Here is a 12896-nt window from a genome sequence, read left to right as displayed (position 1 = left end):
CTCATGCTCACATTTATCACTTCTCACAATGCCTGTTCACAGTAGGACTTGTGAGCTGTTTCCTATCCATCCATCCTGTTGATAACACACACAGCAGTAAAGGGGGGGGGGGCAGAGAGGGGCTGTTTGGATTTTTTTTAGTGTGTTTGGGTGTTCTGCTTTTGTTTTTTCGTTTGATTCAATACACTTCCCCCTCCCTGCTTTTATTGGTAGATAGTGCTGGCTTAAGGCCCCTTTAAGGGGAGCTCATGTTTTCAGTATATGGCATCGGTCATGGCAGTAGAGGGGGGTATTAGCGAGATTATGGTTGACAGCTGTTGCTGTGAGTGGTTTTCACCCACAACAACAGAGGAAAAGGGATAGCTAGAGGAAGCAGGCCTGAAGCAAGGCATCAACAAAATGGTTTCAGATCATCATCAGTGATAGAAGCAGTGAGTGTTCTCCACCTCCTCCCCCCCTTGCAATGCTCCCATACTAGCTTGCTAGGTGGAGGAAGAAAGTGCTGGTGCAGTGCTTCTGACCATGTTGTCCTCCCCTGCTTCTAAGGCCTGTTGGACTTTGAAATGCACAATTCAGTCTCATGAGCACTGCAAAACAGCACAACTGGCCTGAGCAGCAGAGGAGGAGCAAGATGTGACTTGAGGCAGGGAACCAGAAAACCAGGATGGGGGCAGGAGTGATGATAGGGGGGAAAAACTACTACTTAACACTTCTAAAGCGCTACTAGGGTTACGCAGCGCTGTACAGTTTAACAGAGAAGGACAGTCCCTGCTCAAAGGAGCTTGTAATCTAATGGACAAAATGTGCAGTGAAATAAATTGGGGCAGTCTAGATTTCCTGAATAGAGGTATAATGGTTAGGTGCCGAAGGCGACATTGAGGGAGGTGGGCTTTGAGCAAGGATTTGACGATGGGCAGGGAGGGGGCTTGGCGTATGGGCTCTCAGGAAGTTTATTCCAAGCATAGGGAGAGGCGAGGCAGAAAGGGCGAGCCTGGAATTGGCGGTGGTGGAGAAGGGTACAGAGAGGAGGGATTTGTCCTGTGAGCGGAGGTTTCGGGTAGGAGCGTAAGGGGAGATGAGGGTAGAGAGGTAACGAGGGGCTGCAGATTGAGTGCATTTGTAGGTTAGTAGGAGAAGCTTGAACTGTATGCGGTACCTGATCAGAAGCCAGTGAAGTGACTTGAGGAGAGGGGTGATATGAGCATATTGGTCCAGGCGGAAGAGAAAATTGGAAGGGCTGTAGTGCAAGGGGTAGAGAGGGGATGGCAGGGACAAGTGTGAGGGAAAAGCTTAGAGATGCTTTTGGATGACGGTGAGGATGGTGGCTGGGAGAGGATGAAAATGTCCAAAGATGCCTTTATTGTGGAGGAAGACTGAATGCTTAGAAGCCATATGACTCTTTGGAGCAGCATGCCAGGTGGTTTTGACATGTAAGAGGTCTAAGGAACACATTTGCAACTATTTTTTACTGCCTTTGATAAAGACACAGCAAAATGGATGAGGTGTCAGATCACAGTCCCACTAAGAGGATGGAGAGGGAGTGACTGAGGGAATTAGAATTTATATAGAGCAAGATCCCTTCTTTTCTCTTCTTCTCTGGTCTCCTTTCTCCTTGTTCCCTTTTCCTTCTCTTTGGAGGAGTAGCCTAGTGGTATATATGTAAACCGTTTGAATGTAGTTGCAAAAACCTCAGAAATGTGGTATATCAAGTGCCAATTCCCTTTCCCTATTTCAGATTCTACATGGAATGTTGCTACTATTGGAGATTCTAGATTGAATGTTGCTATTCCACTAGCAACATTCCATGTAGAAGCCTGCCCTTGCAGATCAGCAACGCGGCCGCGCAGGCTTCTGTTTCTGTGAGTTGGACGTCAGACTCACAGAAACAGAAGCCTGCACGGCCGCATTGCTGATCTGCAAGGGCAGGCTTCTACTACTACTACTAACTACTACTTAACATTTCTAGAGCGCTACTAGGGTTACGCAGCGCTGTACAATTTAACAAAGAGAGACAGTCCCTGCTCAAAGAGCTTACAATCTAATAGACAAGTGAACGGTCGGTCCGATAGGGGCAGTCAAATTGGGGTAGTCTGGATTCACTGAACGGTACATGGAATGTTGCTAGTGGAGGAGTAGCCTAGTGGTTAGTGCAGTGGTCTTTGATCCTGGGGAACTGAGTTCGATTCCCACTGCAGCTCCTTGTGACTCTGGGCAAGTCACTTAACCCTCCATTACCACCGGTACAAAATAAGTACCTGAATATATGTAAACCGCTTTGAATGTAGTTGCAAATACCACAGAAAGGCAGTATATCAAGTCCTATTTCCCTTTCCCCCTTTCCCTTATGACATCACAATATTAGAAGTAAGCCAAGTATCGGGCAATCAAGCCATTGTGACATCACTGATAAGGTTGGCTTTTATTGGTGGAATGAGTGGAGGAGTAGCCTAGTGGTTAGTGCAGTGGACTTTGATCCTGGGGAACTGGGTTCAATTCCCACTGCAGCTCCTTGTGACTCTGGGCAAGTCACTTAACCCTCCATTACCACCGGTACAAAATAAGTACCTGAATATATGTAAACCGCTTTGAATGTAGTTGCAAAACCCTCAGGCAGTATATCAAGTCCCATTTCCTTTTCCCCTTTACCTTTTGCACTTTTATCCCTCCTTTATTGCCTGAGCCTTTGCTCCCTGCTTAAAATCCCTTTTCTGAGATTCTTTTCTTCCCCATCCCTCAATTGAATTCCTCTTTCTAGCACTGATCATTAACCTCCCCCCCCCCCCCCCCCCCAAGAAAAAAAAAAAAAAAAAAAGAAAGTACTAGGAGGGAAGAATGATCAGTGTCCAAAAATTGATATTCAGAGAAAAATGAAGACTCTCTTATGTATATTAAGAGGGTATTTTTAAAGGCTGCTTGATATAAAATGAACCACTGTAAGGTAATGTCAGAACTGTAATATTATTGTAACAAAAGCATTCACTGGGTTCCAGCATTAACTACATTTTCAAAAAATACGGACCTTGATCACTTTTCCCTCTGAGTCTTCAACTGGATCAACTGGACACACAAAAATGTTTCTTGAAAATAACTTTATTTAATGTTACATAATGGGCCTGATTTTTATAACAGGATCCTATTTTTGTGCCCTTATGAAATAGGCACCCAGAATTATCTTCAACAGTGTGCAGATGTCAGCACACACAATTATTTTATAAAATATACTGGTCCATGCATGGAGTAGCGGGGATGGGACGACTTCCCTATGAAGAAAGACTAAGGAGGCTAGGGCTATACAGCTTGGAGAAGAGACGGCTGAGGGGAGACATGATAGAGGTATATAAAATAATGAGTGGAGTGGAACAGGTGGATGTGAAGCGTCTGTTCACGCTTTCCAAAAATACTAGGACTAGGGGGCATGCGATGAAACTACAGGGTAGTAAATTTAAAACAAATCGGAGAAAATTTCTCTTCACCCAACGTGTAATTAAACTCTGGAATTCGTTGCCGGAGAAAGTGGTGAAGGCGGTTAGCTTAGCAGAGTTTAAAAAGGGGTTGGACGGTTTCCTAAAGGACAAGTCCATAAACCGCTACTAAACGGACTTGGAAAACTCCAAAATTCCAGGAATAACATGTATAGAATGTTTGTACGTTTGGGAAGCTTGCCAGGTGCCCTTGGCCTGGATTGGCCGCTGTCGTGGACAGGATGCTGGGCTCGATGGACCCTTGGTCTTTTCCCAGTATGGCATTACTTATGTACTTATGAGTACACTTAAGCATTTGCATCTTTTTTTTCAGAGCAGGTATATATTTGTGCAGGTGTATTTGTATGCTATTGGGGCTGCATCTCGGATCCTCTTTTATAAAGGCACTTAGGCACCTGTGTCACGTGTATAAAATAGAAGGCTTTTTGGACTTCTTACAGAAACATTCTGTTATAAAATCAAGCCCTGAATGTATATGTTGGTAGATATTGTTTTTGCACACGTGCATGGGTTGCATTTACATAGCATTCTAGATATTTGAATTTCTTTTGAATTTAATAAAAAAGATTTTTAAAAAACCTGTTCATAAAAGCTGCTGTTATGGAAATTGCCCCATGGCGCATTTACAATGGTGTGTTTATAGTCTGCAGTAAGCAGCTCTTAATACTGTTTTGAAGCTTCAGTATGTAATCCAGTCCTTTCTCTCTGATCACTCTCTTTCCTTCGTTTCTTACATGATTTGATCATGCACATCTTTCCTTCAGACTATCCATTTCCATCCACTTTTTTTTTTGTTACATTTGTACCCCGCGCTTTCCCACTCATGGCAGGCTCAATGCGGCTTACATGGGGCAATGGAGGGTTAAGTGGCTTGGCCAGAGTCACAAGGAGCTGCCTGTGCCTGAAGTGGGAATTGAACTCAGTTCCTCAGTTCCCCAGGACCAAAGTCCACCACCCTAACCACTAGGCCACTCCTCCACTGTTGCTACTATTTGAGATTCTACATGGAATGTTGCTATTCCACTAGCAACATTCCATGTAGAAGTCGGCCCTTGCAGATCACTAATGTGGCCGCGCAGGCTTCTGCTTCTGTGAGTCTGACGTCCTGCACGTACGTGCAGGACGTCAGACTCACAGAAACAGAAGCCTGCGCAGCCTTCTACATGGAATGTTGCTAGTGGAATAGCAACATTCCATGTAGAATCTCCAATAGTAGCAACATTCCATGTAGAATCTCCAATAGTATCTATTTTATTTTTGTTACATTTGTACCCTGCACTTTCCCACTCATGGCAGGCTCAATGCAGCTTACATGGGGCAATGAAGGGTTAAGTGACTTGCCCAGAGTCACAAGGAGCTGCCTGTGCCTGAAGTGGGAATTGAACTCAGTTCCTCAGTTCCCCAGGACCAAAGTCCACCACCCTAACCACTAGGCCACTTTCCCACTATGGCCCCAAATACCCCAATATTACACTTCAAAATTCTTCCTTCTGACCCTGCTTCCCTCCCCCCGCCTTCACTATCTTTGCTCTTGATTTTCTTTCCCTTCCCCTATCGGTCCAGGCTTCAGCCTGGAACGTCTCTCTCCCTAATGCTCTATCCTCTTCTTCAGGTGGTAAAAGGAAGCCTAACCTTACGCAGAAGAAACCTTGATATGATGGTAGCCTCTATCCTTTGAAATGCCAGCTGTGTACTTTTAGAGCATTGCTGACTGAAGTCAAGGACCCCCAATGACCTTGCTGCCTTCGCACCTAGCTTTCTTATTTTCATTCTGCCCTAAAAGAGTCTTGTTGTACCTATTATACTCGCCTTATTAATGAAGCTTGTCTGAGGCATCTTTTTTTTTTTTTTTTTTTTTTTTTTTCCTTTGTGACTTGCATTTCTGGTCTCTCTCTCTACTGCTTCCAATGACCCTTCCTTACTCCAGGCTCAAGACTTTGCCAATTTTTTTGTTTCCAAAATTGTTTCTTCTCTGGGCCCCTTTCCTAGCCTGTTCTCTGCCACCTCTTTCACCCACTTCTGCCTTCCTCTCTGTTAAGGAAGCTTCAGTTGCAACACTATTCAGCTACTTGGTAACACTTTTCTGTACCCTCTCTCATTTTATTTGAGAAAATTCTTGGATCTGTTAGGAAGACCACATGTTCACTTGATCTGATACTCTCTAAGTGTCTTCTGGAATCCAGACACGGCCTGGATACCCTAGCTAGGGCTATGGTTATCAACATTCTTTCCTCAGGATCTGTCCCCGTCTGTTGGAAAATTGCAGTTATTCACTCTATACTGAAGAATAGATCCCTTGATTAGTTCCCTTGCTGCTAATTTTGTCCCATTTCTAACTTACCTTTCCTAGCCAAACTTGCATAAAGACTACCTTTCCATAACTTGTACAACATGTCGAAGCTACTAATGTGTTTACACCCTTTTCAAGCAAGCTTCCACTGAGACTGTTATGCTTTCCCTGCTAAAGAACAAGGAAAGGCAGTTTTGCTGATCTGCTTAGACCTCTCTGCAGTATTTGATCTTGTTAGTCACTCTTTGCTGATTTCTCACCTAGCTTCTTTGGGGATTAGTGGGACGGTGCTGGCATTCACTTCATTCCTCACTAATAGGACTTTCATGTTTCCCTTCTGGCTTCATCTTCTACTGCACTTCCCTTAACTTGTGGTGTCCTCCAAGGTTCAATTTTGTCCCCACTACTCTTTAATATTTTTCTTAGCCCGCTTGCTCTTCTGATCCAAGAGCCTCAGACTCATTGTTATCTACGTGGATGACATCCTGCTAGTCGCCCCAGGATTCTGCTAGCCCTGACTGTTCTTCGCGTCAGGTCTGTTTGGATAAGATTGATGATTGGCTTTCTACTCGTTGTCTTGTTCTGAATCCCATGACATCAGCAGCTCATTTACTACTACTACTACTACTTAACATTTCTAGAGCGCTACTAGGATTACGCAGGCTGTACAGTTTAACAAAGAAGGACAGTCCCTGCTCAAAGGAGCTTACATTCTAAAGGACGAAATGTCAAGTTGGGGTAGTCTACATTTCCTCAATGGAGGTATAATGGTTATGTGCCGAAGGCGACATCAAAGAGGTGGGCTTTGAGTAAGGATTTGAAGATGGGCAGGGAGGGGGCTTGACGTATGGGCTTAGGGAGTTTATTCCAAGCATAGGGTGAGGCGAGGCAGAAAGGGCGGAGCCTGAAGTTGGCGGTGGTGGAGAAGGGTACTGAGAGGAGGGATTTGACCTGTGAGCGGAGGTTTCGGGTAGGAACGTAAGGGGGAGAAGAGGGTAGAGAGGTAATGAGGGGCTGCAGATCGAGTGCATTTGTAGGTAAGTAGGAGAAGCTTGAACTGTATGCGGTACCTGATCGGAAGCCAGTGAAGTGACTTGAGGAGAGGGGTGATATGGGCATATCGGTCCTGATGGAAGATAAAACGTGCAGCAGAGTTCTGAACGGATTGAAGGGGGGATAGATGGCTAAGTGGGAGGCCAGTGAGGAGTAGGTTGCAGTAGTCAAGGTGAGAGGTAATGAGAGAGTGGATGAGAGTACGGGTGGTGTGCTCCGAGAGGAAAAGGCGAATTTTGCTGATGTAATAGAGAAAGAAGCGACAGGTCTTGGCTATCTGCTGGATATGCGCAGAGGAGAGGGAGGAGTCGAAGATGACTCCGAGGTTGCGGGCAGATGAGACAGGGAGGATGAGTGTGTTATCAACTGAGATAGAGAGTGGAGGGAGAGGAGAAGTGGGTTTGGGTGGAAAGACAAGAAGCTCGGTCTTGGCCATGTTCAGTTTCAGGTGGCGGTTGGACATCATTCGTCCTTTCCCACTATTGTCCCTTTGTCACAGGGTTTTCCCATCCATTTAGTTGACTCCTTTAAAGTACTTAGGGGTCCACTTTGACTCTGCACGTAGATTTCAGACCCAAATCCCTGCAGTAACCAGATCTTCTTTTCACTCCTTCCGCCTGATTCATTCTCTTCACCCCTATCTGGATGACGACAGCTGCACAACTCTTCTTTATGCCCTTAGTCACCTGTAAGCCAGACTACTGCAATGTGGTCTATGCTGGTCTTCCTTCACTAGCTCTCAAAAAAAATTCAAACTGTTCAGAATATGGCTGTCCGCATACTCAGGAACCAGGAAGAAGCAGAGGATGACATAATGACAAGCACCAGGGAGATGTATCTTTTATTGAAAGCACCAGAAATAGACCCAACACTGGCCGTGTGTCGGCGGATGCAGCTGCCTGCCTCAGGGGTCACAATAGAACTACAGGACAAACAAAATACTTGAATAAACATAATGTAAACATCTAAAAACATGTATACGGCTGTGTGCAAAATGTATATTAGAATCATAAATAATATATGTATGAAAAAACGTACAAATGTGTGTGGCAAATTTAAAATTATAAAATATAAGAAGAGTGTGGGTATGTAATAAGTGGACTGTAAGGTTAGATAGGGAACTAGAGCCACCCTGCTTGTATCGTTTGGTCATGAAACAAATAAATCCGCTGTTTTGAAGAAATGTTTTGTGGAGCAAAAGTTTATATTTTTCCTAATGTAGCCAAGGCTACACAGCTGAGACGCAAGGCATTTTTTGGCCTTGAAGCCCAGGGTGGTGGCACTGGATACATCCTTTTTTTTTTTATTTTTTTTTTTTAACAACCCTTGTAAGTGTCACTTATCAAGGTACTAATTTTGTATTTTTTGATCCACTGCTACTTAAGCATTTCTTGAAGGATCATGAGAAGTAATGCTGTCTTTAATTTTATATAGGGTATATTTATATTACACGTGCCATAATGTAGTTGGGGAAATTGACTTGGTTTCTTTGAGTTTTCCTTATTTTTAGAGGTGTTGTAATGCCCCATAATGTGGGCTAGTTGGATATGTAATATTTTGATCCGTTTACTTTTTGTGTAATTTCTGTTTTCCATTTTTTCTGTACATGTTCCTTTGATGGATAGGTAATCTTTATTTAAAAAAATAAAAATAAAGGGCAATTCTGTAAACGCCACCCAAATATGGGTGCCAAAATGCAGGGTGCTGAGTGTAGATACTGCAGATTCCGTTTTAAGAATAGAGCGTAAGTCTGCATTTGCACGCCAACATTTATGCATTAACACGCCCTGTAAAAATAGGCATAAATGTGAGTGTGTAAGAGTGGGACCTGCTCATATGCAGGGGACCCTCTCTTTGTAGTTGTGTGCTATGCGGATCATGGAGTTAACTCTTTCTATCATGCTATATGGAGTTGCCCAGAAATAAAAAGATTCTGGCTTGCTTTAGTTAGGTGTTTGGAGGAGCCGCTGGGACACTGTATTCCCTTTTCTTTGGCGGGACTGCTTTTGGACAAAAATGAGGCATTTCACCTCTTTTTGGGTGTTGCGTAATCACCTTCATGCCTGTATGCTCCTGGAACACAGACAAGCGAAGACATCCGTTAAGAGGAAACAACTGTTTTTGAGGGTCTGGGATGGATACATCCAATCTTGGTCTCATAAAGCCAGAAGTCTCATTCTTAATGTGTTCTGACTGATTTAGTACTTTTTGGGGGGTGGCGCCCACTCTGTGCACGCTATGAGATTCTAGTAGGGAAAGGGTTTGATTAGTTGCACACTTTGTGGGTGTGTACTAATTTTTGCAAAATACCACTTGGTGCCCAACTGGCAGTTAAGCGCGTAAGTGCTAGTATTCTGTAATTTTAGCATGCAGATGGCACATTTGAGCACTGAGGTTATAGAATGAGGAGACTAGGCAGGGCCAGTCAAACCCAGTAAGCGGGGTAAGCACTGCAGGGGGGCGCCTGCCTTAAAGGGCGGTGCTGCGCCGCCCTTGGGGGTTTAAATCTTTTATTTACCTCCGTCCCAGCAGCCGCGTCATTTCAAAGCCCTGCCCGTCTCTAGCCTTCCCTCCCTTCGTGAGTTCATTCCCGCAGAGTCCCGCCTTCTGATGTCATTTCCTTGAGGGTGGGACTCTGCGGGAACGAACTCACGAAGGGAGGGAAGGCTAGAGACGGGCAGGGCTTTGAAATGACGCGACTGCTGGGACGGAGGTAAATTAAAAAAAAAAGATTTAAACCACGCAGGGTGGCAAGAAGAAAAAGGGGGATGTTGGGGGGAGAAGATGGCGGGCAGGTGGCCATAAATGGGAGGGGGATGGGGGTGAAGGAGAATCGCTGGGCAGGGGCAGGGTGGAAGAAGAGAGAAAGGAGATGGCGGGGGGGGGGGCATCTGATAGTCTGCAGGGGGGCGCCAGACACTCTAGGACCGGCCCTGAGACTAGGAGTTTAGTGTTAGGGCCCATGATTGCAGGCTTCTCAAAGGAGCTTATACAGCCAGAGGTTGTCCTTGGAATGAATTACAGAGTACTGTAGTCTCCAATGCAGTTCAAAACCCAGCACAGTGGGCCTGAGCAGCAGAGGAAGAGCAGGATGTGGCCTGTGGCACTGAACTGCCATGGTCATCCTAGTAAGCTGGGGTGAAAGCAGGAGTGATAATGAGGGGGTGAAAAAGATAGAATTGGAAGAAAGGAGAAAAGATTGAGGAGAAGAGGGAAGGGATGGTGGGGCTAGCTGCAAGTGAAGGCCTGTGGTGCCAGATTCCCAGTTCTGGTTCCTGTTGAACTGGAGGAAACAACTTTCAGGTCAAAAAAGGGGCTTTTAGGGAATGAAAGATCACTGTAAAAGGCCTCGAGTGAGAATTGTTTGCAGTAGCCATTGAAAATGCATATTTCTTGTAAAATGATACATCTGTAAGAAAAACAATCTCTTGGTAAAGTTCATATTTTCCTAATATTGTGCTTTGTTTCAGATGATGCCATCTTGCAGAACCCTTTGGTGCAGGAAGCCTTACAAATGGGTTTTGATCTGACCGTAATAAAAAAAAGCATGGCGAAGAAGCTACAGACAACGGGAGAAAACTATAAGTCAGTTGAAGTCCTTGTGGCAGACTTGGTGGAAGCTCAGAGCAGTCGTATACTGAATAAAGCTAGTGAGAGCACCCCTGCAACAGGTGATGTTTAAATGTATATATTTGTTTAACTGCCTTTCAAGCAAAAGAGCGTCAAACCATTGTACAGTTGAAGAGATTGTGAGCCCTCTAGGGAAAGAGAAAGTACCTTCATATAATGTGTACAGTGCTGCGTACGTCTAGTAGCACTATAGAAATGATTACTAGTAGCTTAGTGGCAACCAGCCTGCAGTCAACAAGCAATCTACACGTTCATTATGGGCCATAAGATGTAGAAAGGGGTTTAGTGCCAACATTAACTCACACACAGCATATTTAAATGTATGGTAAACAGGCTGTTAGCTAATCTGCAGCAGTGCACTGATGTCTGCAGTGCGAGAAATGTACTACCAGGTCTAAGGCAGCATAGGGTTAGGGGAGCCCCTGACCCAAACTCCCTGTCCTCTGTAGCTTTCTATATGATTCCCTGGAAAAATTCCTTTATATGGCAGACTGGCCCCCACCCATTTCATCCCAGGATTTACCACACGGGGTAGGACGCCGGAAGGAGGAGCCAGTGGGTATCACTCTTGCATCTCTTGAGGGACAGTGGTCTGATAGACCTTGGTAAGGGGTTGGAGTGGGGGAGGTCCCCATTAGACACCAGGGACTATTTTTAATTCAGAAATGGCAAGAGAGGTGTCATTAGACACTAGGGAAGCTTTATTGTTAGGAGGAAGTGAAGGGGGGGTCAGTTCAGGTTGCTTTGCTGGTAGTTTGCAGAGGTACTAATTACATCCTAATTGAATACTGCACACTGCAGCCAGTATTTTGCAGAAAGCTTGCAGTAGAAGCCATGCGGTCAGTGACTCTACCATGTGCCTTTCTGCATGGGGCCCCTTAGTTCCAAAACCTGTTAAGAACGTTTTTCCAAAAATAGGTTTATAGCGGGAACAGGCTTCCTACATAGATAACCCATAGGGTGTGTGAAAATTGCACTAAAAGGTGTTTGTTAGTAAGGTATGTGATGATTTAGTGAAAAAAAATTCTCTTACATGACTAGAGTTCTTGAAAATAAAAATGTTCATTTATGCGGAAAACAGCTTTTTGCATTTAGCAGGTTTAGGAACTAAGGGTTCCTTTTACTAAGGTGTGCTGAAAAATGGCCTGCGCAGGTGCATTTTTCAGCACACCTGCAAGAAAGGCGGGGTTTTTTTTGGCCGAAAATGGATGCGCAGCAAAATTTAAATTGGTGCGCACCCATTTTGGGCCTGAGACCTTACCGCCACCCATTGACTTAGCGGTAAAGTCTCGCACGTTAACCAGGCGGTAATCATCAGCGCGCGTACAATGCCGGTTAGCGCCGCACACCGGAAAATTTTCCGGCACACGTAACGGATGCGCGTAAAGAATGAAATTGCCACCCAGGCCACGCGGTAGCTGGGTGGTAGTTCAAAATTGACACACGTAGGACGCGTATACGCGGCTTAGTAAAAGGGCCCCTAAGCGCTTCAGTTTATACAAACGCATTATTGGACAATATCTTCACAACAAATGCTGTTTTATGTTAGGTGATGTTCGTCTAGCAACAGCAGAAGTGTTGCAATACCACACGAGTCGAGCAAAATAAACAGGGTGGTGTGAAAAAGTAGACAGAATAGTTTGTTGAACGTATTAATACAAAGTAAAGAAAAAATACAATAATTGAACAATACTTTCCAATCAGATAGTTATATAATTAGAATAAAATTGCTTTTATACAGTTGGAATACGTGTTTGTATTTTTTATTACATTATTTTCATTCCTTTTTTTTTTTTTTTTTTTTAGTTTCAACAATTTTTTATTGATGACAATCTAATATAACAGACACACTGAAAATCATCAGAGATAGTTACATCATGTATAATTAATTATAGTCATGTGCAGACAGTCATCATCCATACTTTTCATATATATACTAGTAAAAAAGGCCCGTTTCTGTAGGCAAGGAAACGGGCCTTAGGCAGGCAATTCCCCCCCCCCCCCCCCGTGCTACGGCCCCCTCGAACCCCCCCCTTCCGCGAACCTGTCGTTCCCCCCCCCCCCCCGTGCCAGCGAAAACTGCCACCACCGCCGCCGTTGTGCTACCTTCCCTTCCCGTAAGTTCTTCAATCATCTTCTTAGAAAGTTTAACTCCGTGCGTCTGATGTCAGACTGAAGAACCTACGGGAAGGGAAGGTAGCACAACAACGGAGGCGGCGGCAGTTTTTGGCGTTCCGGGGGGGGGGATCGACAGGTTCGCGGGAGGGGGTGGGTTTCGAGGGGGCCATAGCGCGGGGGGGGGGGGGGGGTGACAGCTGATTCCGAGGCAGTAGGAGGAGTAGGGAAACACGCTGTGCGTGTTTCCCTACTCCTCCCCTTGCCTTGGAATCAGCTGTGTTGACGTCAGTGACGTCCTGCGTGTCTGCCTCGCAGACCACTTG

The 12896-nt window shown here is 44.9% G+C and overlaps 1 protein-coding gene across 4 annotated transcripts in view; it reads left to right on the top strand.

Moving 5' to 3' along the window:
• XIAP (X-linked inhibitor of apoptosis) overlaps positions 1-12896 on the top strand; it is a 77246-nt gene that overhangs the window by 56404 nt on the left and 7946 nt on the right. For all 4 annotated transcript variants that reach the window (XR_003942880.1, XM_030210150.1, XM_030210151.1 and 1 more), the window contains exon 6: positions 10296-10496. Coding sequence is in view for 3 of the 4 variants with exons in the window: in XM_030210150.1 (XP_030066010.1) it covers positions 10296-10496 (201 nt within the window). In the remaining variant the exon portion in view is untranslated. The remainder of the gene's footprint in view (positions 1-10295; positions 10497-12896) is intronic.

Source organism: Microcaecilia unicolor, chromosome 7 (assembly GCF_901765095.1).
Source record: "Microcaecilia unicolor chromosome 7, aMicUni1.1, whole genome shotgun sequence".
Lineage (NCBI taxonomy): Eukaryota > Metazoa > Chordata > Amphibia > Gymnophiona > Siphonopidae > Microcaecilia > Microcaecilia unicolor.
Note: the sequence above shows the minus strand (reverse complement) of the source record. Positions and strands in the feature narration are given on the sequence as shown.